Below are 24,706 nucleotides of genomic sequence, written 5' to 3' on the forward strand. Positions count from 1 at the left end.
TGAGTTTTGACTCCCATAAATAAAAAATGCGATTTTTTGGATATATTAGCCAAAAATCCAAAAAGTTTTTTGAGTTTCGAAAAAACCGGAATATATGTGATAGTACCTACCGTCTTCTATATACATACCAAATTTCAGACCGATATCTCGTTTTTTGGCCAAGTTATAGCGAAAAAAAAACTTCAAAAATGATGACGTCAAATTTTCAAACTTAATTTTTGGCAATTCTAGACCACGTAGGACAAAACAAAGACCACCATTGGACTCCCCGTGACGAGCTGCATCGAGTCAATACCCATTTTATGCAAAATATCAACTTTGAAATTTGACCTAATATGACCTGACCTTGACCTGACCTTCACCAAAACGTGACCTAAGCTGGCCCCAAAGGCTGCCTGACCCACATTATCGCATTTGTCATGTAAAATGGACCATAAAACATGTATCACACGACACTTTCATATTGTGACCCCCAGTGACCTGACCTCTGTGACCTGACCTGGTATCAGTGACCTCAGATAGCGAGGTATGTGTTTGACGAACAATGTACCATCGATGGTTTTCAATAACTTACCAATTTACTCGAGTTCACAACACATTTCTTGAAATGGTTCACCGTCCTACTCGACTGTTGTCCTGGAAGAGGCTGTACGGCCGTTGTTAGTCGTACCTGCAGTCAACTGCCGGCCGTACCTACCTGCAATCAGCTGACAGCATACACACGGTCACGGCCACTGTCGGCCGTTCTGTCAGCTATCGGGACGCGCACTGTCCCGTCACCACTGTCGGATCCAGAAAGGGGGTCGGTCTTGGACGCTGCGGGAGGGGGCATACTCCTAAAAAAGTTAATCCAAATTTAGAAAAAAAAAAATATATCGGATTTTTATTCCTTACGCTTTGCTGTGCAGTTTAAAACAAACTTTTCTAGATTATAGCTGTTTAGTTTTCGTTTTATTCTCGAAAAACTGCAAATTTTCGTCGATTTCGGGCGCTGTGGGGGGGGGGTGGCATTAACCTACCCCAAAAGCCCTTCCCCCTGGATCCGCTAGTGACTGTCACGGTCGCTGTCGGCCGTACAGTCAGCTGTGAGCATACAGACGGTCACGGCCGCATGGGCCGCACTGCCAGCCGTCAGTACACACGGGCACGGATGGCGGCACGGCAGTGTCGGCCGTGCTGTCAGCTGCGGCCGTCGCTGGAGGAGGCCGTGTGTGGCGTTTGAGTGCTGCTGTCCTACGTTCAGATACGCTGGGCACTCCCAGCTGGGCGGCCGGCGGGCGCGGCGGTCACCGATAGCCGCTATCCGGTGTCGCGGACCGCCCGGCTCGGCTCACAGTGGGTCGGGCGCGGCCGGCGCGGACACACCATGTCGCCGCGGAACGCTCTGTGGGCCGCCCTCTGGACCGTGCTGGCGGCCTCCGTCGCGGGTGATGTGACCCTGGACCTGGGTGACACGAGCCACAGCGGCGTCTGGGTGGTGCGCAGCGGCGACGGCCGGACCAAGGCCACGGCCGCCGTGCCGGGCGGCGTGTACTCGGACCTGCTGCACGCCGGCGTGCTGAACCAGTCGCTCTACTACCGCTTCAACGACGTCGAGTACCGCTGGGTGGCCGAGAGCGACTGGACCTTCTCCCGGCACTTCACCGCCGACGCCGAGCTGCTCGACTGCGCGCGCGTCGAGCTCGTCTGCGACGGCATCGACACGGTCAGCAACGTCTCCATCAACGGCCGGCTGGTCGGCACTACCGATAACCAGTTCGTCCGCTACGTGTTCGACGTCAAGGCGGCGCTGCAGGAGGGCGACAACGAGATCAGCGTGTCGGTGCGCTCGCCGACCGAGTACGCGGCCGAGCGGTTCGCCGATCAGGCGGCCAGCTATGTTGTGCCACCCGAGTGCGTGCCGCCCGTGCAGAACGGCTTCTGCCACGCCAACCACATCCGCAAGATGCAGGCGTCGTTCAGCTGGGACTGGGGCCCGGCGTTCCCGAGCGCGGGCGTGTGGCGGCCGCTGCGGCTGGTCGGCATGCAGGCGGTGGCCCTGAGGGACGTGATGGTACGCGCGCAGCCGGTCACCGCCGGCAGTGTGACGGACACGTGGCGCGTGCAGCCGAGCCTGCTGCTGTCGGTGGCGGTCCCTGCCAGCGTCAGCTACACTGCCGCCGTGCCGGGGGTAGACGCCCGGGTCAGCGGATCGTTCAACGTCGAGCCGACGTCGGCTGAGGTGGTACTTGAGCCGCTGGTCACCCGCGCACTGACCTTAGATGACCTGTGGTGGCCGAACGGGCCGATCGGCCGCCCCACGCTGCAGACGCTGACCCTGTGTCTGAACGTGACGGCGCCGGTGTCGCAGACACTGCCGTGCCGTAACGTGACGTTCGGTCTGCGGGAGGTGGTGCTGGTCCAGGACCCCGTGGACGACGCCGACCCCGACAAGGGTCTCACCTTCTACTTCCGTGTGAATGGGGTCGATGTGTTCGCCAAAGGCAGCAACTGGATTCCGGCCGACGTCCTGACGGAGCGCGTGACGCCCGCCTACCTGCGCTCGCTGCTGACGTCCGCCCGAGACGCCAACATGAACATGCTGCGCGTCTGGGGAGGCGGCATCTACGAGGACGACACGTTCTACGCGCTGGCCGACGAGCTGGGCCTGATGGTGTGGCAGGACGTGATGTTCGCCTGCTCCATGTACCCGGCAGACGCGGCGTTCCTCTCCAGTGTGCGGGCCGAGGTGTACACTCAGCTCTGGAGGCTGCAGCACCACCCCTCCATCGTTCTCTGGGCCGGTAACAACGAAAACGAGCAGGCGTTGCATCAGAACTGGTACGGCACCGCGGGCGACTTCGAGCGCTACAAGGCCGACTACGTGACGCTCTACGTGGACACAGTGCGCGACGAGCTCATCCGCGTGCTCGGCGACCACGACTCGTTCGTGACGTCGAGTCCGAGCAACGGCCGCCGCTCGGACGAGCAGGGTTACGTCTCCGATAACCCGGGCAGCTCGCTGTACGGAGACGTGCACGTGTACGAGTACGCGCGCGACATGTGGGACGAGCGCATCTTCCCGGTGCCGCGGTTCGCCTCCGAGTACGGCCTGCAGTCGTGGCCGTCGGTGCTGTCCCTCCAGGAGGTGTCGGAGCCGGCCGACCTGGCGTACCACTCCGACTGGGCCGGCCACCGGCAGCACCACGCCATGGGGAACGCCGAGCTTCTGGCAGAGATCGGACAGCACTTTGCGCTGCCGCAGGACGTGGACGGCGCCGGCGGGTTCCGCGACATCGTCTACCTGTCGCAGGTGAACCAGGCGCTGGCGATCCGCAGCGAGACTGAGCACTACCGGCGCGGCCGCTCCGAGCTGGCCGCCGACGGGCGCGGCCGCACCATGGGAGCCATGTTCTGGCAGCTCAACGACATCTGGCAGGCGCCCACCTGGGCGGCCATCGAGTACGGCGGACGCTGGAGGGCGCTTCAGTACGCGGCGCGCCGCTTCTTCGCGCCGCTACTCGCCTCTGTGTACGTGACGGGCCGCGGTGATTCCCGCGAGGTGGTGGTGTACGCCGTCAGTGACCTGCCGGAGGACATCGCCGACGTTTCGGTGCGCGTATCCGTCCACCGCTGGGACCGGTTCGACGAGCCCCAGACCAGTCTGGTGGCCAACGTGACGGTGTCGGCGGCGGCGGCTCAGCGCGTCTGGTCCGCGCCGCTGGCCGACCTGCTGCCCGACACCGGCCTCCAGCTGCTGCGCGCGGCGCTGGTGGACCGCAGCACCGGCGCCGAGCTGGCGCAGCCCAGCGAGCTGTACGTGGAGCCCTTCCAGAACGTGCGTCTCTCGGTGGCGAACGTGCGCGTGGCGGCGGTATCAGTGGCGGCGCTGGACAACCGCCTGAGCACGGACCGACTGCTGGTGACGGTGGCGGCCGACGCGCCGGCGCCGTTCGTCTGGCTCGAGACGCCGCTGGCCGGCAGGTTCTCCGACAACGGCTTCACCCAGCTGGAGGCCGAGGTGCAGGTGGAGTTCCTGGCCGACGAGCCGACGGACGCGGCCACCCTGTTCAAGTCGCTCACCGTGCGCTCTCTGCAGGACGCCTACCAGCAGTGAGTGGTGACCCTGCGAGCAGTGAGTGGTGACCCTGCCAGCAGCGATCGTTGACGGCTGTCAGCACTGACTGTTGGCTGTAAGAGGGGTTACTACTGCAAGTTGTGACTCGGTGAGAACTGCATGTGTCTGAATAAATTCTGATTCCGATCATGAAGATAAGCAGACCAGCCAGTGAGGCACGATAACAATGAAAGCAATACATTATCTGATACTGAACATCACAATACATGCAGGGAAACGTTCTCTGTCTTATTGCATCGAAAGGTAAAAGGTTGAGCTCCTGGCGGGTTTCACTCATTAAATCATGCTGCGTTTTTAACTTCTGCTCACGGATAGGTCGGGCACTTTGTCGATTCTCTGTCAAAGCTGAGGCGTCGTTGAGGCCCGCACTGACAGTACAATGCCGCCGTTCTCTGGCGAAGAAATGGTGACTTCGGACTCTGGTAAGGACTTGGACGAGTTCTGAAAGTGACACTACTTTTCGGATCAAGAGGTTTAAATAAGCACGTCGTCAACTTAATCAAGTTTTCAAAATGACCTCGCGTTTGACCTTACGAGTACATAGCTAAATGTGGCGGATACCCTAAATCCGAGTTGCCACGTTATTGTCGGGTCGGACTTTTCCAGTCTCCCATGACGCACTGCGAGTCCGGCGCCCCCCCCCCCCCTCCCGTGTGACCATGGCGGTCAGCGCGGTGGGCGTGGCCCGGCGACACCTGAGGCCGAGGCCCCGCCCCGCCGAGCGTCGCTCCCGACAGCAGTCGCCGCCTGTCGAGCCGTCGGACCAAGCCGAATTGATCGGCCGCCGGTGGCGGCGGCGGCGGTCGGCCCGCCAACCTCCGGTTTCAGTCTCGACGCCAGACGCCAACACAATAGCTGTTGTCACACGCACAAGAGCTCGGTCATCTCTTGTGCTGCGTCCAGCAGCTGAAGTGCTGACGTCATGATGCAGTGCAGTCCTCTGGCTGCAAAGGGCTGTCCTGGGGCTGAAGGGCTGCTGTTCTCGAAGAGGTTTTGAGCAGCCGCGATCGTTTCACTTCGCCTTGGACAGTGTCGATCCAAGGTCAGGTCGGGTAAAAACAACATTCGGGCAACAGTTATTAAATATACGAGGAGGAATAGCTGCGATCCAAAGCATATCATTCGATGGCCCATAGACCGCAGATAAGTATTTATTAATTTTCCCTACAAACCGGTAATAATCATGCCACCCCTTGACCTTTGCAGCGTGCATTGTAACTGTTGCAAAATCCACGCACTCTCACACGGACGCTAGACTCTATCTAAATTCGGGACGCCTAAGATTGACTTGACAGCAGAGCCCTTGCGGTAGGGAATTTGTGACCCAAACCATTCGGCGTTACTCTCAGCCATTTGAACTTGATTGTTCAGTAAAGGTCACGGTCCCGTTCCCAAAGTTGCAGGGGCAACATGCCTGGAGTGCTTAACATGCCATGAAATGACTCGCCATGACCTGAAGCCACCATTCAACTATCAATTTTACATTTAAAAGTCGCGCGATGACCTAAGGTCATCGATGACATGGCCTCTAAGTTGGCCTGCAAAGTTGCTGAATTATTTATTGGTCTGTTTTAGAACACCGTCTGGTGTTTTTGGACGGGGACGTGGTGTTTTATCCCGAGCGAGTGCATGGAGAGGGGGAGGCCTGAGGGGTACCTGCTTGTAAAAATAGTTCACCGCCTGCCCTGTGGGTCCGGTGCTTATGAATTTAAACTTTAAAGCGAATGTTGCTCTGAAGCGTTTAAGTGCACCTAACACATGTAAGTCTGTTCCGTGGCTCAGGACTCCTTCCAGTAGCTAACATTAAAGAGTCATATGTTGATGTGATCGACCTTGCCTATTCGTTCCTGCGAGCGAGTTAAGATTTATGGCTTCAATTATCTGCCGATCTCCATTAATTTCCATAGCAAGGTACGCTTATTCTTATTCTAACTCCGTCCTTCCATTCATTCCAAACATACTATGAATGAGAGGGTATTGTTTCGCACGCCTCCGCACGTATGTATAGTCCGTCTCTCGAGTGTCAGTGAGCGCGTGTTTCGCTCCGTCCGGCGCCTCGTCGTTTCATTGAGACGGGTGCGTCGTTGCGTCGCCCGCCGGCCGTTCGTCGCCGGCGGCGCGCCGTCCGTCCATTGAGCGGACTCGCAGCGGTGACGCACCGGCCCGGTCGCCCGAGTCCGGACCACTTCCTGGTGGCGGTCGGTCGTCTCCGCGTCAGCTGAGTGCGCCCCCCCTCCTGCCCCCGGGGGGCTGGGTCAGAGCGCGCCGACTTCCCGTTCATTCAGAGGGCAGAGCTCGGCTCCTGGCGCTCTCCCCGAGGCCAGGATCGATGCGCCGGCGGCCGCTCTGCGTTGGCCACACACACGCAGACGCACACGCGCGTCGTGCGCGGCGCGGCGCGTCGATTCCACAGCGGCGCGACCTACTTCCCGTCACGTCAGCGGTCTATTTTGGGCCGGCGGTCGGCTAAGTATAGCGCGCCGGCAGCGCGACTCGGGCCGGCCCGGCGCCAGAATAGATCGCCGCCGAAGGCCGCGCCTCGTCGGTGTCGGCGCGGCGCCGCGGCCGGCCGGCCGGCACTTCCGGGACCGCCGGGTGCGTCCAGGGGTCGCATCCCGCCCAGAGGGGAGCGGCTGCACCTGTCGCACTTTCAGCGGGAGCCGCACCGAACTGGCGGTCACCAGCGGGGCGGGGCGGGGCGGGTCAGCCGTGCGCACACGATCGGAATAGAGCTGATACAGAGCGCGGCCCACTCGGCCATCGATTCCCGACCCTAAGGCCGCGGCGCCTTATGGAGGGAACATCTGGAGAGAGTGCGCTGAACATCATCTGAATGATCGCCATGGAAACGGAGAATACGGTGCAACCATTTTCTGCTCAATGACGACGTACCACGAGGTGTGTAATGGAATCATTTTCGACGCTGTAAGATAAAGTGGCATCAGACACATATGTGGTGTTCTGATAGCTCATTTGTGGTGGACGCACATTTCTAACTATAGGTATGTGGTGCAGGAAGTAAGACGGGAGGTAATGATCATTGGACGGCAAAAAACAACAGTGTCAATTAATATGAATGGTGGGGGGGCCACTGAGTGCAAATAATTAGGATGTTCACTAGCAGAGATGATTCAATTAATGTAAGCACATCCTTTAGGTTATTGTTCAATGTTTTATGTGAAAAACTGAATCGGACAATCCGCTTTGTCACCATGACCACCACTAACCACTGACCAGACAACAATAAGATGGACACGAGCCCACCCACTGTGATATAAGTAGATATTCACATTAAGTTATTAACAAATTATGACCTCATGTGCCCTTACACGACCGTTTGAGCGACCGCTCGCGCTGGATCAGCGACACTGCTCTATTGCAGATGTGTACCTAAATAGCTCGTGGTTCTGGAATTATAGGGGAAGCGGGGGTAACACCGCCCCCCTAAGCTTTTCGCCAAAATGAGAGAATATGTGTGAAGTCTCTTGGTAGTTATTGTCTTGGTTACAATATTTAAACATTTTCTCACGTGTTTTAGGTACTTATTTTGCACGCTCCTAAAAGGTTTTCATGCATCACGACTTTTAAAAAATACCTTGCATATTTGCCGCCTACAAATTGTGTGGGTAACCCCGCCACCGGTGTTGATGTTAACCAAACCCATTACTACGAAAGCTTTTAATTGTTCAGAGTTCGCGTGCGATGAGTTTCCTGTCGGTAAGTGGTAATTTTCGCAAATAATCGGTAATGGACACCTAAATAGGTATAGGTTCATCAGCTGTTTGCCAGTTTTATACAGCTGGCAAGTGCTTGGTCGGGATGCATGAAAGTATAAAGTAAAAAAATCAACTAAGCTGCTTATTCCCGACTTAGGAAATCTACGAACATAAATAAGCGCGTGTCTTTGGAGTTTCATCACTTATCATACTACGAACAGGAAACACCGCAACCTCAATTGGGCGGTTAATAGGAAATAACGGATTTTTACACTTCACATTTCATACTTTCGCCGCCACATGGGGTGGCGGTGTTTCCCACAGTGGCGGTGTTCCCCCCGCTTCCCCTACCTACATATATGTCTAGGTTTTGACACGTTAGTTCGAGGCGAGAGGCATTTGCACTTTTCCCTAATTGCTTAATGATGGTAAGGATATCAGTTTGACCTGACCCCGGGTCAATATAAAAAGTTCCAGGTTATACGATTTGTTTGCATCTTTGCAATCATGCAATGCACAAATTTTCAAGCTATCAGAAAACATGTTACATAAGTCATAAGTGATACTATCGCAAAGCTTCTTAGAGACTGAGTTACTTTATTTGATCCAGTGACATAGGTAATCGAGGATCATTTTTCACACGCGGGATGTATAATCGATGCGTAGGTATAAGTATGCTTAGGTATGAGCTATGCAACGCATCGCGCCGCTAAGCTTCGCGGTTTATCGTGTTCGCAACATTATGAACTGTTGTGGGGCTAAAAGGACCTCCAACCTGGCAAAGGTAAAATACCTATAATTGAACGGCACCGCATGGCTGTTTCGAACAGGAGCCGGCCGCGACCTGTCCGACCTTCCCCAACAAGGACGTGGTCTGGCACGTAGAGGCAACTCGTCCCGCTAACCTAATTTTGGTCGCTGACCTAACGTAACTATTTGAACGGGAATCAAATTAGTCCAATGCCCGCTGCTGTATGTACATACAGGGTGGAAAGTAATTACGCGAACATACTTTTTCGTCTTCTAGTAATGAAAAAAAAAACGGCGGTGACATAAACAATATATGTTTTACTTTATCCTTATCTAGTTGCGATGCATTGACATAGGCGTTCCGGCATGATTTACATCAGCATGTGAAGATCTGTTGGCCAAAGCTCAGCCCACACCTTATGGAGCTGTCCAGTGAGGTAATCGGTATTGGTGGCTCCTTGCAGCTTTTAGACGGTCTCCTGAGGAGTCATCTGGAGATTTTTAATCGAATTGAGGCCCAGGCGTTTCCCAGATCAGCTTTTGTATGTCCTGAAGAAAAACAGGTCCTCACAGCACCAGTATTACGTTTTGTTGGCCGTGAAAGTAAGGATTTCACCAATCACGAAGAGCAGTTTCTTTGCGTCAGGCACAAAAGTGCGCTCAGTCATTTTGCCCCTTTCGTTGCACGGTGGATTAGACAGAGACACTCGTCTTGGAGGATGTTCCACCGGTTGTATACTTTATTTTTAGTGACCTTTTTTAGCGCTACACGCAATTCGGACACCACCCGGGGGCTCGTGACCCACTGATGTGTTCCTTTGCCGGATGTTTGAAGGTTGGGACGGACGGGACATAGGACGCAACAGCTGCCCTCAGAGCAGTTGTTCGGCAGGTTTGACGGATGAAACAGTTTCACAGATGTCTCACCCAACCACAAATCCAGCTGCCTGTCCTCCTCTGTCCATCTTTGATTGTCTTTGAAAAGCTTCAATTAACAATTCTGCTGTTAATTCGTGAATTTTGGTCATCCCGAGGGTTTGTACGACTTAATTTTCGAATTTTTTGCGTATTAATGTGCGAATCGTGATATCCTAGATCGGGTACCCGGCCAGAGTAAGCTATTTTGCCAGTTTTCGGGTCGACTGGCGTCGTTTTGTCGCCGACATGGTGACCACCCGCCCGGCGACAGAATTCGCTGAGGGGTTGCTGCCGCGGACGGCTTTGCTTTTTAAGTCCTCTCAAGTGTTATTATGTTAAAAAAACGTATAATTGTGCAATGCTGGTGCTGAGACCTCTACGAATCCCTTCTCCGCCAGTCCAGCGAAAATAATCACAAACGCTTTCCCTGGCAGCTCCAAATTGAGCTCTTGGCCCATTTCGGTCTTGTGCAGCGTATGGTGTCTGCACCATTTTAAGTCGAGAGGTGTTTAAGACCTTCCAGGTCATTGTTCAAAGTTAGGTCACTTTTGGTAGATGAGGCGACAGCAAACACGACCAATTATGTTCCATGACAGCCCGTACTCATAAAAATGCTCCACTGATGGTCAAAATTGTAAGAAAATACATGTTCGCATAATTAGTTTCCACCCTGTAGGTATGCACATTTTCTTCCGTGTTAAAAAGATTGGTTGGCTTCCATAAAATGGCGGAAAAAGTCAGCATGATTGGGCTTGGGGCTGGATAGATATCCGTTTCGACTTAAATCTCAGAAAGGCCACGAGTTACGGGTGGGCGGGCGATGCGGGCGGTTTTGTTTTTTGCGTCGTTTGCGGTGTTAAATTTGTTTGCGGTTGGCGGCCGCTTTTTCGTTTCTTTTTTGCGGTGTTTGCTTTTGGCGGCGTTCGGGCGATTTTTAGGCGTTTTCGGTTGGCGGTTAGCGGGCGTGCGACATGGGTGGTTTTATTTTTTTGCGCTGTTTTTGCGTTTTTTGCGGTTTGTGGCAGGCGTGCGTTTGTTTATTGTTTTTGTTTGCGACGTTTGCGTAGGCGTTTCGGGCGTGCGTTTTGCGGCGTTTGCGTTTTTTCACATTTCAAAGTCCAAACCTTCGGGCCACAGCGCTCCTCGAAAAGCAATGCCCTCGAGAAATCTAAGAAAGGCCACGAGTTAGTCCGCTCAGGAAGGACCGCTAGAGGCATGGGAGGGTTATAATCGGTGCTGCTGACAAAGGGTCGTGGTGGGCTGCTGAAATTATGACCGACGATTAAAAGATAACACCGAAACACGGACACCATTCAAATTTAGTCGGAGACGACACACTGGCGGTCGCAGGGGGGCGGGCCACGGGGGCCATGGCCCCCCCTTTGGTGCTGAAAGGTGGGGCCATACTATCTTTTGGCCCCACCTTTCAGATCGAACAAAAGTCCTAGAAAAACTTTTCGTATGTTTCATTTTCTTTCTTGCGCCATCAAAGGACGTAAATTTCACTCATGAGTGGGCTCAGTTTCGCATTCTGTCAATTTGGCGGTCAGCGTCGCTGGCACCGGTTCACGAGTATGGCCGGATCTTATATAGAATATCAGCGTGGGTTTACTTGAGGCTCTCGTAGGCCCAGCATTCAGCAATGGCTGGCATGAGACCCTCTTCGGCAGTGGCGGGTGGGCCCTGCTAAAGGAGATTGGCTCCAAGACACTAAAGTAAGACCTCATGGGTTGGTGCTGTGCACCTCAGAAGCCCGGTGGTGACGCCGTATGCCGGCTTGGTTTCTTAAGGATTAGCGTGGGACCTCCGGGGCCTGCATAGAGTTTGCATGAGCTAGTATGTAAGCTCAGAGGCATGTGTGTAATGTGTACACAGTGGCGGTCGCGGGGGGCCGGGGGGGGGGCATCAGGGTCATGCCCCCAAAGGTCAATAAAGGGGGTCATCATATAATTTGCCCCCCCCCCCTCAAACAACCAATGGGCCCCCATATAGGTGTATGGGGCCCTGGCAATTATTCGATCGTCACGAGGCTTAAAAAAACCACGCCCAGCTATTAATATAGCTCCCACACCGGTCTTTGAACGTCCTACACTGACCTCTGAGGGAACTTCAGTGGCGGTCAAGCGCCCACGTTGACCGCTAAGAGCCTACATCAACCTCTGAGGCCCCATATCTGGCCTATGAGGGCCCCTAACCGGCCTCAGGGGTCCCAACCGGCGTCTGAGGGTCTCACACCGGTCTCTGGTGGCCTTATTTCTGTCTCTGGTGTCCTACGACGAACCTTTAGGTGCCGATAAGGGCCCCGCACTGGCTGCTGAAGACCCGATGCCGGCCTCTAAGGGTCTGCATTGGCCTCTGAGGAGGGCCCATCTTGGCTTTTGAGGGCCCTCTGCTGGCCTCTGGGGTCCAACGACGGCTCATGCCGGTCTTTTAGGGCCCCACGCTGACCTCTGAGGGCCCATGCTGGCCTGTAATGAGTAAGGACCCACATTAGCCTCTGAGAGCCCAACTCGGTCTCTGATGGTCTCAAACTACTGGCCTTTGTAGTTTGCAGGCCCTGTACTGGTCTCTGAGGGCCCTAAAGTAGCCTCTACATGAAAACATACATGGGTGGGTTTCTGAAGATCAGAAGGCTCACGCAGTCTCCGGCACAGCCTTACGTTGGTCCTGATCGAGATTGCTTTACGTCCTGATGGTCCCGCGCTGATTCCCTCATATTTCGAGGTCGGGACCCCATGAGCCGGTGTGGGTCCTGGGGCTGGCAGAGACTGATGAAGTCCTTAGGGCTCAGGGCCAGTCTTTTTAGCACTAGGACCAGGCAGGTTGGGTGAGCCCCAACAGAGCCGTTGCGAAGCCCCGCAGGAGTCGCGCGCGGCCCTCAGATGCCAATTCTGAAAGCTGGGAACCTGTGGGGGTCTCCAGAGGCCGGTGTACCTACTCTCTCCCGCCGCCACACAACTAGGTACCTACCTATATGGGTAAATGTCATAGTCTAAAAATTCTCTCTGGGTTTCACATGCTTGTTCAAAGCAAGAGGTATCTGTACTTTTTAGCAAGATGTATCTGTACTTTTCCGAATTGTTTTATAGTGGTAAGGTCATGAATCCGCGTGCCTGACCTTCCAGTATACCTATGCTACACCGATCCGTCGTCATGGACGGTGCAGCGGCCCGACCGGTGGGCACACCGTGAGACGATAAATGGAACTGGTGATTTTGCCTTAAATTGAGCTCAAAGATTTCACGCAAGAATGAGATGGATGAAGCAAAAGTAAGGCCAACTGTGCGGCGCCTCGTGGACGTAAAACATTAGCCGATCACCCCCCCCCCCCCTCCCGGTGACGGATAAATGTTATGTCCCGCGAGTGTGACTTTGGCCCCCCCTTTTGCTAGCGGCTGCGACCGCCAGTGAGACGACATAAAAAAGATAAAGTCAATATAATATTGCGCGGAAACGATTTACGTATACATTTAAGAACATAATCACTCACATTTAGTGCCTACTTAAGATCATTGCTCATGACTTCTAATATTCTTACTAAATAGTGATTATCTATTTTTTATCTATTTATGCATATTTGTTAGTGAGATAAGAGAGCGCCTTGCCCCGTTGTTGACGATGCCGCGCGGCCGGCCGCTGCTGTCTCGCTCCCCACCTATGTATACCTATATCAGCCTCTCGAGAGGTACCGGGCGGTCTGAGCAGCCGGCTGTTTATCGCGGAGATGCCACTCACGGCGCTGTGATAGGGCGGCCGCAGCTCGGCCGGTTCAAGGTCCCGACTCAGGGTCGTCCGGACCGGCCCGCCGCCACTGGTCAGTCAGCAGTGACCGGTCCGTGCTGAACGGGAGGAGACCGCAGAGTGAACGCCGGCAGAGCAGCAGGACCAGCTAAGGAGACAGGTAAATAGCAGACCCCTTCTTTCGAACTGTGTTCACGATATAAACGCGAGGTATGCATCGGTGGTTGCGGTGCGAGAGATAGTGGCTTTCGAGCGATCACATATCTTGAGCTGCTTGGAAACGGTGGTAGGATCAATAGGTATAATATTGTGCTGGGCTGTTAAAACCTATGATTTGGAACATGACTCGCATAGATGAAGCTATGCTTTTAACATCAGTGTGCACGCTCTTATCGTAGTTATAGTGCCCTTTAAACGTCGGATGTTAGTTAAATTTGAATCGCTCGTCCCTTCGCACTTGCTACTGAGTGCAGACAAATAATCGCTGGCTGCTTATTTATAAGCGCCAATCTCTGGCCACTGACCCGACCATTGGGGATGACCGCTGACCACCAGATGTCGTCTTTTGACCGCTGACTGACCTGTTATCCCACTGCTTATCTGTTACCGCCGATCTCTAACCACTGACTGCTGACCACTGACTTCTGACTGCTGATCGCTGAGCAGTAACATCTAACCGCCGGCGGCACCGTCCGCAGACCATGCCGGACATTGAGGTGATTTCGGCGGGCCACGGGGTGTGCGGCGAGGGACCGCACTGGGACGCCCGCTCGCAGGCGCTCTACTCCATCAGCGTGAGCGTCGGCGCCGACAAGAGTCCGGACGTGCTGCGCTGGGACGAGCGGCGGCGCGCCGAGACCGGTCTGGTGATCACCCCGGACCCGACGCCGGCGCACGCGCTCTCTGAGTTCACCACGTTCGTGATCCCGGTGCGCGGCCGCGCCGACACGTTCGTGGTGAGCCGCGGCGACCGGGTGGCCACGCTGCACTGGGACGGCGCCTCGCCGCAGCACGAGCTACACTGCTTCGCCAAGGTGGATGAGCACGTGCCGCACCCGATGCGGCTCAACGACGGCAAGTGCGACCCGCTGGGCCGGCTGTGGACGGGCACCATGAGCGAGGAGTCGTCGCCCGGCGAGCCGCGCGTGTCGGCGCCGGCTCTCTGTACTCGGTGTCCCGCGACGGCGGCGTCACCGCCCGGCAGGACGGCATCAGCATCTCCAACGGACTCGGCTGGAGCGCCGACATGAGGCACTTCTTCTACAACGACAGCTACACGCGCAAGGTGGAGGTGTTCGACCACGACCCGGTGAGCGGCGCGCTGAGCGGCCGGCGGACGGTGCTGGACACGGCCGCCGCCCGGCTGCCCGGCCTGCCCGACGGCCTGACGCTGGACGCCCGCGGCCGGCTCTGGGTGGCGCTGTTCGGCGGCGCCCGGGTCATCTGCGTGGACCCGGCGCAGGGCCGCGTGGCCGAGACGCTCCACCTGCCCACCTACAACATCACGTCGTGCACGTTCGGCGGCGCCGGCCTGGACGCGCTGTACGTCACCTCGGCCTCGTTCGGCCTGCAGCCGTGGCAGCGTAAGATCCAGCCGGACGCCGGCGCCATCTTCCGCGTCACCGGACTCGGCGTGAGCGGCACCGAGAACCGCGACTGGGACGCCGACTGGGAGGCCGTCCGGGCGCGCCGCGTGTAGGGCCCGGCTCTCGGCGGAGCTGTGAGCCGACCTGCTATATCCACCGCTCAGTCTGGCGGCGTACGGGACCAAATGTCTGTCGGTCGCTAGATAGTTTATACCACCTATGTGGAGTCTGAAGGGAGCGAAACTCGTCGAGGATTTTATATTCAGCACAGAAGCACAATGTCACAGAACCTAAATGTTGAGGGAGACGCGTGTCCGTTTCTCCGCTGTGAGCGAAGTCCAAGGAGCCACGTGACTGTAAGTACAATATCCATGACAAAAGAAACGGTAGCTACTGACATAAAATCACATTATTTTCACTGTTTTCGTTTGCCGTCCAAATGTAAACACGGCTGAATGCTGTGTACAATGCTCAAGTCTTTAACCTGCAGCATGTGTACAGACTGCAGTATGCCTGTGCCTGTGTACATTTGGAGTTTTGACCTGTGAATTTTAAATATACGATTCACCCTGAAGTTATCCTTGGTGTTTGTAGCACTTACCATGCGATGTCTGCATTGTGCAATGTGCATTGTAAAACGTTATCAATAACGTGAACGGCAATGTGAAAACCATCAACCTGATGAATGAGGATAGACAGAAGCTTCGCTAGAAGTCCTGATGAGATGCTCCAAACGCACTTTCTTTATTTTGGGACCGTCTATCAATGAAGAGGAGAATTACCGTTTGGGCAGCATGACCGCTGTGAATACCGATGCCCTTCAGGTTTTAACGCGGCACATGTAGCGGTTTTAACGCGGCACCCGTGTCGTAACCGGCGACCGACATGACCATGTCCCTGTCTCTTTTCTCACACTCTTCTTCCTCAGTATGTGAGACCGTGCCGTAATGCCTGGAGGTCTCGCCAAAAGCGGGCACAGGTCTTGAGCTAGAACCGGGCACTCGGACGGTCCCTGAGATCAGAGATGGGATCGTATGCTGTTAGCCCCGGATCCCTTCGCTGCACTACGGCGTCAAGTAAAAGTGTCCAGTGTCAGTAAAATACATTTAGTTTGTCAGTGCTTAGCACGACTAATTTTAAAACTATAAAATATGTAGTGTATTTAGCTCCACGGTGCCGAAGGCGGTGTAATGGACACGATCGGATCCTGCTGTCTGTCATACTGTCTCCGATAGAACCAGTATAATCTGCATCATATCACATTCTCTTTTTCTTCTTCTCTTACGCTATGCGTCTGCTGTTCAAGGTTGGTAACAGATAAGACAGATCACGGGATTCGCGGCCCCTCCCGCTGCCGTATCGCCGCCCTCCTCCAGAGCTTCCACAGCTGCCGCTAGATGGCAGCAGCGACGCGCGCCTGAAGGTATGCTGTACCGCAGCACTCGCGGCAGCCGGGGCCGCAGCGAGGCGGTGCGTCCCGTTCGTCGGGCGGCGGGCTGGCGGGCCAGCGGCCACACTACCTCCAGACGGTTTACAAACGCCATTAACACGGCACTCACATACCTAACTTTGTACACTTACCTTCACTAACTATTAACGTTATTATGAACTTAATCTCATTGCATTTGTATTCTCTCTTTCCATTGCCTCGCAATGGTCCGATAACAATGAACCTGCCTATGTTTAAGACATTTAATTTTAACCGAACCATTTGAACCCATAGAAAATTGTACCTTCTGGCAACGGATACACGGCATGCGTCACTGACATGATGGGTACCAGCTAAAATGACGTAACTGCCGTACCGCAAATACTGCACGTGCTGCATGCTCGGGCCTCAGAGGTGATGTCGAGACCGAGGGGTGTAAGGTTGGCTATGCTTCTTTTGGAGATGGTGATGTCCCCAAACAGAAATTGTGATGTTCCTAAATCCTAACAGAAAATATGATGAACCCACCGGGGGATGTGATGAACCCACTGGGAGATGTGATGAACCAGTAGCGGCGGAACACCTTCAATTAAGGGGGCAATTAACTGTTACAATTAACTGGGACCAATTAACTGACGACTTTTGGTCCCATTCTTACCATGCAACGCCCATGTTTAACGCCCAACGCCCATTCTTTACCATTAGCCCTATGTTTTTAACATAGGGCTAATGTTAAAATGCCAAAATCAAAGGGGGGCACGGTGCCCTCCCCGTTCCGCCGCCTATGTCAGATGAACCCACCGGGGAATGTGATGAACCCACCGGGGAATGTGATGAACCCACCGGGGAATGTGGTGAACCCACCGGGGAATGTGGTGAACCCACTGAGGGATGTGGTGAACCCACTGCGGGGATGTGATGCATCCGATGTAATAGTGGCCGTGATCGGAATCATGTCCTAATCTGCTGCGTGGCTGGTGCTCTAGGTACTCTCCTAAGGCACGTTCTTTTTTCAAGGACACAAAGTTCCTGTTGATTAATTTAAACTCATGAATATGTATGTGTGGGTTTCGCCTCCAGCACCTAACATACCTCTAGGCTAGCTGTGTATTTTCTAGTGCGTACGCCGTACTGAGCTGCTTTGCCTGAACTAAAAACGAACAGTGCTCTAGGATATTCCTGAGAGCAAAGTTGAACTATGTACCTACTTCTTGCAAGAACAATGCACAAACTGAACCCACTTGGGTTGAGTTCGCTTACTTTATTATTGGCTTAGGAAGTCTGCATTATCTGAATATAGGGCCCATGCTATGGATTATTTTCGGTATCGTGTGTTCAGTGGCCAGTGCGCGGATTTGCATGGGAAGTTGTAGGTAGCCGTACCGATGCTGTGGGCGTATTCCCCTGCGACGCACACAGAAACCTCTCCATCCGGTCGGCCCAATGCCTCTCTCGCAGTCGGATTCCGGTCCCATGGCCCAGTAAAGATCCAGTTTTTAGCCTAACACTTATGCCATGGATACAAGAATGGATAATAGAAATGAATATCAGACAATCGGTTTGTTGGTTGCCTTTCTCTTTCCTCAGATTGGCTCTCGAGTAGCGGTGTGGCCGGTCGGGGAGGTAGGTATGTTGGTATGTAGGTAGGTATGTACACCATGTGTAGATAGGACTTTGGCACCAGTCCGGTCATACAGAGAACTCAGTAGTCCCGCCATTTTCCAGTGTTAGCTGCTCTCCATGAGACATGACATAAAATATTAGCCAGAACAATATAAACAATCTAAGTGATGCATCTAGGTGACCGTGGTGGCACGTGCCACGTAAACAGTCATGGGTGTCAACGTTACTCCGCTAAAATGACGTTTATTAGAGGCTTCTTTAGTGGCTTGAGATCTCAGCAGCCGCTGAGTCGATCGATTCACAGTCATTTATGTACAGGATCGTTGCATCCTTCCTACCAGGCATGTAATGTACCCACCGGTATACTTTCGATGCATCAGGCGTCTGTTCCAGTCGCACTTCCTAACACCTCTAAACTCCTCCAAGAGCAAGATAGAGGAGGTTGGAGCAGGGCCCTCCTTGGCTTTGTAGGGGCTAGAGCTGCCACTGGAACAGTGAAGCAATCTTGGAGGAGTTTAGAGGTGTTAGGAAGTGCGATTTGAACAGGTCGCACTTCCTAGTTGACTACCACTGCGCGTGTCACGGGCAAAATGCAGGAGGTTCAGGTTTGCTTCCATCTTAATAAATCGGCAATGGCTAGGCCAGTTACGCTGAAACTTAGCATGTCAGTAGGCACTGGGCAGTGGGCACCCACCGGGCAATTTACATATGCATTTCCATATGTCACGGTGATTGGGGTGTCCCTGCACGTGCACACGTGCACTGCAGGGGCCTCTTCCAGATCTTGAAAACGGCGGGACCAATTGCACTGGTGACTGATCACTCTGGCCAAGTTTGCTACAGCCGAAACTGCTCCACCAGCGTACCTTATCACCATTCCCGATCCAGGGAGAACCTAGCGTTCCTGCAGGGACGTCACCTCCAAATACCCCTTCCCAGTCACACCCCAAAGAAAGAGCGACGCCAATCCTTTTAGCAAAAAAAAAAAAAAAGAAGAAAGAACTCGACTGTGATCAAGGCCCCACCTAGGGACTATGATTGCTTATAAATGCGAGTACGGTGGACGATGCACACCATTCCCGCATTGAGCCGGACGTAAACACCGCAAATTAGGAAAACTAGCAATGAATCTTCCCCACCGTACTTTATATTGATTATATTGTCTTAATGTGCTTTGTCATAAAATAAGTTAAATGATAAATCCCGACTTTCCCCGTTGGAACTTGGAAGACACTGAAAGTGGAAGGGGAAGGGGCATATACCGACATTGCTGGCCCTCAGCCTGTTTGAACCGAGGTAGGGGGCATGGTCAGGGTCACCCTGGCCCCGGCTACTATGCCTTTGCCGAACTTATATGCCGACCCCAAGCAGACCCGGTCAAGCGTTGGTCGTTTGCATACGCATTCTGCTGTACCGTGCCAGTATTGTCTTATGCCTTTTCAGTGTCCGTATACCTACGCCTCGCCTCGTATTCCACAACATGCTGCCACCAGGACTCCCAGTCTTGCCTCTGAAGTGGTTTCCAATTCACTGAGTGAAGGAAACTGCGCTCAATAACGCTTTAGACACAAAAAGAAATCTTCATTGAAGGGCGAGCTGGGTAATCGCCAAGTTCTGGTGTTTGGGGTGCCGGGTGGTAGGTACAGACAGACACAAAAGTCAGCAAAAAGTGTGTGTGGGGGGGGGGGGCAGTTAACATTGCTGGCCCCCACCTCCGAAAGTGGGGACATGCCCCCCCCCCCCTGTTCTTACGCCTATGCCCATGGGGCGAGGGAATGGAACGAGAAGGTAACGGAGAGCCGTTGGGTTGAATCAATTGCCGCCTGGTGCGCCGCAGTGCTGTGGCCGAGCCCGCCGAGCCCATCCCGTTTGGGACGGCAGTGTCACCCGCAGTCCAGGCTGCCCAGCCTCTTAAAAAGGACCACGGAGGACTTCGTCGTCCACTGATTATTTCCTGACATCAGACCTCTGTATACATAGGTCTATGTTCCTGAGAAAACCGTTTGTCAGATATGTTAGTGTAACAATGCAGATAGGCTGGTGGACGTATAAGACGAGCACAATGCACTAATTCTCATAACCCCGAACCCGTGCCATTTGTTGCCTGGTAATGAATAGAATGTGAGACGTAGGAAATGAAAAATGAATCCATCTGGTAACATCATTATCTCCTTACCAATTGTCATTATCAAGCCCAAAGGTTCCCGTATTCTTACAAATAAGCACCGATTTATGAACTGATACGATTCATGTAGCATTGCGATAAAATAAGTGACAGGCTTGGAACAATTTCATCGCAATAATTGATGCTCTCGAATTTTATATTGAATTTTATCCACACAATTATCTATAACATTGAGTAGGTAAACGTTACATGCTTTCAATGTTAATTTAGGCTTGAAACGTCTATGCGTGCTTTTCGGCCCGTGACTGCGGCGCAATAGCGCGCCTGAAATAGCGGGCGCGTTCAAAGGTCGCCGCTGACGGCGAGTGCTGGCTGCGGCCCCGCTGCGCAGTAGTCCCCACCGAGTCCTAACCACTCTCCCGCTGCACCCAGATGCACAGAGGCACTTACTACGGCATCTCCTTCTAACCATAGTGCGCTGACCAAAAATAGCGCGTGCCGTCTAATTTTGGCCGTCTATTCGGGCCGGCCTCACCTGCGGACGCGGGGTCGGAGATGATGCCGCCGTCGCCGCCGGTCGGTCGAGGTCGGTCAGCCCTCCGCTCAGCCGCCGCCGCCCCGGTCACCACACGCACCCGGCACCCGCCGCCGCCGCCGCCGCCGCCGCCGCCACAGCTAAACATGGCTTGAATCAAACCAGAATGCATTGCTGTCCTTATGAATGAGCCATCACTCCCATTCGCCGACGCGAGGTATGACGTCACCGACAGGTTGGCGATGGCGGCCTGCCATTGGTGGCGCTGACGCATGCGAGTGACGTCACCGCTATTGATTGTGGGCGGCGGCTGCAGGGGCCGGGTTGGCGGTGCACGCGGCCCGTACGAACCGCCTCGAGGCGGCTCGTCACGGGTCCTCTGGCCGGGCCGTTCACGTCCCAGTCCAGTCGACACCTCTTCACTGGCTGACAGTCTCAGTACAGACAGAATCAGGGACCCTACACCAAGCAATACACGCACGGTAGTGGCCTAAGTAATAAGTTTCAAATTATTTCTACTTTGCGTTGAGCCATCATTGGGCTTTATTCTTTATTATGGATGAATAAAATATCCTACCTTCACATATTTTACCTCTAATGCGTCAAAGTGTTGGGACTCTTATATGGTTTCCTCACCTAACTATATGTAGGTATGTGCATAGGCATTGGGTGAAAACCATCTATGTATGCACCTGTAGGTAGTAGGTACAGTCCACAGCAGAAGTAATGTGCGGTTTCAGTCACTCATGGGTATGTTCTGCTTCTGAAGCTTAGGAGCGATTAGCCAGACCACAATGAAACTTTGAATGTAGCTTACATGTATCGTCACCCTTGCAGTTGCAACTTTGTCTATTGACGACTTCTTTTCGATCACTCCGCATTAAAAAATCGCCTGTCAAATCCATCCGTTGAGATTGGTAAAACTGCGCATTACTTTAGCGGTGGGCTGTACCTACCTAATTTTTTTGTTCCCTTTATTTGCTGCGATTTCAACAAAATTCTGCCAGCTGATCACACCGCCTGCTACAATTTTTTAGATACGTATAGAAATAAGGCATACAGGGCACCAAATAATGTCTAAATATAAGGTGTGTTGACGTTGTAGGTACGTACACTAATGCTCCTAGTTATTCTGTTGCTTTTAATATAAATCATAATTCGCTCATATCATAATATTTCGGAGTGTCTGTAAAATAAAAGACAACTTGAGCGAGCTCAAAAGAAGCCGGACACGGTTCTTCCCACTCACTAACTACAACTGTAGCTGCGGCTGCTCCCACCGACCGCAGGCCATTCCCATCAGAAGTCTTCTATATCGAGCGCCGGATGGAGTCCAACCCGGGCTTTCACCACCGGGAATCCGATATTATACCGAACGCGTGCCTACGGAATCGCAATATGAGTGTAAGTACCCAGGCAAGCGTACATATACTTTTAGATACTGGCCCTTAGCCCTGGCTGAAGAAAATGTTTATTGGTTGTTTGAAAAAGGGCATATGGGCAAAAACCAAATGTAAAGATCTAGCTTTAATCCTCAGCGGCCGAGGGGCTGGTGCCACTCCACCTACATTGACGTTTTTTATGGTTGCTCGGGACGTGTGTTAGCGATGAATAACAGATAAGTCTCGTGAATAACACTAGATACAAAACGGATCTTTCAACACCTACCGCATTGTCAGTTCAGGTCAGGTCACTAACCATAGCCTATGCTCGGTCAAAAAATGCTGCCATTTTGCAATTCTCAACGTAATAAATATTACGTAAGGAAATGAAAAAAAAAATCAGGAAGTAGGTACCGAGGTCCGAGGTGCTCACAGCTTGTACCTACTCGTATCTCTTAGCTTTTCTATTAGGCATGCCTATTTGTAAATCTAGTTACATACATACCGTACAATGCAAAATAGTCATTTTCATTCGTATATTCTATTCCTCGCATATGTATAATACGCGCCTCCTCTATACATGGAGGGCCTCCCATGTGCACGGGGGCCTCCTTTGTATCAGACACGCCACCGCTTTAGATGGAGGGTCTCCATGTGCACGGGGGCCTCCTGCGTACGTTTCGTTTCTCCTCCGTTCAAGAGGGCCTCCTCTGGACTTGGAACGGCCTCCTTTGTAAGTAGGTACATATAGAGGGCCTCCCATGTGCAGTGTGCACGGGGACCTCCTGCGTACACATAGTTCCTCCTCCGTTTCCGGGAGGGCCTCTCTGTGCAGGGACTGGGAGGACATCCTGGCACGACAGAGCCTCATCTTAACATTGTAGACCCTCAGGGAACCTTCTTTCGCATGAAAGTGCATTTTTGCACGGAAGCCTTTAGCCTATTTCAAGCATGGCTGGTTAAAAAAAAACGAATAGAGCCTGCGGCCCTCTATTCCGAGCAAAGGGTCTTCACACAAAACAGGTACACAAAAAGATAAATGAATTTGCCCACCCTGAGATTTTTCAGGGTGGGACCCTGCCCAGTGCCCCCCCCCCGGAATCCACAATGCCTTTTGGATATTGTGTGACGTCGTATATAACATAGTCATGTATGACGTCACGGTCGCTGGAGGCCAATTAACTCTATCAAAGAACTTAGTGAATCTAATATCTAACGGGGCGGGTCCCCCAGCCAGCAATTCGCTTGGGCTGAACTGTGGCAAGCGTCGGGCAGCTTGGGCTTAGCTTGGGTTTGCCCACTTTGATCAAAACCAATGTATTTTTTACTAGGGCTGAGCTGGGGCATGCCGCAGCTATGCCCACGTGCGGATAGCAGTAGCTCAGCCCGACATCTGCCCGCGCATCCAAAACAGGCTTAACTTGGGCGGAGCGCGGGCTGATCAAGCTGGCTGTGTCCTTCGGCTAACTGGAGTAAAGCCGGAGCTTAGCCATACTTGTTCGGCTGTTCGCGCATGCGCAGTTCTGCGCCTATCATGTGCAGCGTTTGTGACAGTCTGCGCGCTGTGCGACGAAACGACACACCGGTGTTGGGGCATTTGGTGGTTGATGTTTGGGCGCGTGTGCCAGCGTGAAGAAGGGATAAGTGCTCACTGCTCTTATCAAGTGGACTGGCATGGAGTTTTACGGTAGGTAAGTGCATTGAATGGTGCGCTTGATCGTATGTAAACGTCATGATTTAGACTGAGTTTGACGCCATTAAACATGAAGCTGAATAGCTGTTCAGCCTGGCGACTTATACCCTCGCTCAGAAAAGCTGTATTCCGTGCCTTTATATCTTTGTGAAATACCAGCACTTCTGACCCAGGAAAATGAAATACAAAACACAAATATTTATCTACTTATCACCGAGCACGCTCATTCTCTGTCCGCATTTAAAATCAAATGAACATTTTATACGGATCAATGAGAAGTGCTTTTACAGCATTAATGCATCAATAAGTTATTTTTAAAGCAAACATGCAAAGTAAATTAACCCTCGCCCGTATTGGTGTTTTTCCAGCCGCGAACGTATAAGGGGGGGGGGGGGGGGTCCGTTGGACCCCCCCCTTGCCGTTTCGCCCCTGATCGAGCTAGAGCTTCGCGGAAAAAACGAGCGTATTGCCCGTGACGAGAGGAAGCCGATGATACCTAATTTTAAGGTCCTAGGTCATTGGTTGACCTTGCAGGTCAGGTCAATGACCCAAAAGTCGGGGAAATCGGGACCTGTTAGAACGTCGTAAAGTGTGGCTGCTATGGGGTTTTTCGGGGCGCTGATCACGAATATCATATTAGTTTTGATCACAGATGATGTCTTTATGCATTAAGTCCAGGTCGGGTCAGGTCAGGTCAGGTCAACCAGTAGGGGTCCTGCCGGGTATTCCTAGTAGGTGTCAACCGCCTCTGACAGCTTCGTAGCATGTTACGAAGGTACCAAAACTACTTCGTAAACGTTCATATGGTTGCTAAATTCGAATTCAGCTCCAAAAACTGGCCTAGAAACATGTAAAACTCGAAAAAGTAAACCGAGGTCATCAAAGGTCAATGACCTGACCTGACCTTCAGGTGACCTTGACACCCACCCTTATGCATGGGGGCAACATCATATCACATGTTTGAACGCTTGAAACCACGAAAAGACTGCAAACGCGCGGCTAATGCGAGCCGACATACGCCGAATCGCGATTCCGGCCAAACATGGTCTCGAAAAGTAGGTCACAGGTCAAAGGTCATTGGGGTCAGGGTC

General features: G+C 53.1%; 2 protein-coding genes across 2 annotated transcripts; both read left to right on the plus strand.

The window, feature by feature from the left end:
- Positions 1 to 1,273: 1,273 nt before the first annotated feature.
- LOC122382296 (beta-mannosidase-like) lies at positions 1,274 to 4,338 on the plus strand. The gene has a single exon (XM_043367467.1). It carries the CDS (start codon positions 1,367 to 1,369, stop codon positions 4,094 to 4,096), a length of 2,730 nt encoding a protein of 909 aa, XP_043223402.1. The 5' UTR covers positions 1,274 to 1,366; the 3' UTR covers positions 4,097 to 4,338.
- A 9,605-nt stretch (positions 4,339 to 13,943) lies between these two features.
- On the plus strand, positions 13,944 to 15,406 carry LOC122382297 (regucalcin-like). The gene is given in 2 exon segments (XM_043367468.1): positions 13,944 to 14,495; positions 14,498 to 15,406. Coding segments are annotated over 2 exon segments (996 nt in total). The 3' UTR covers positions 14,942 to 15,406.
- The last annotated feature ends 9,300 nt before the right edge of the window (positions 15,407 to 24,706 follow it).

This window comes from Amphibalanus amphitrite, unplaced genomic scaffold, assembly GCF_019059575.1.
Source record: "Amphibalanus amphitrite isolate SeventyFive unplaced genomic scaffold, NRLGWU_Aamphi_draft 000136F_arrow, whole genome shotgun sequence".
NCBI lineage: Eukaryota > Metazoa > Arthropoda > Thecostraca > Balanomorpha > Balanidae > Amphibalanus > Amphibalanus amphitrite.

Coding starts and splice junctions, on each gene's coding strand:
- LOC122382296 (XM_043367467.1), top strand. CDS start 1,367: ATGTCGCCGCGGAACGCTCTGTGGGCCGCCCTCTGGACCGTGCTGGCG.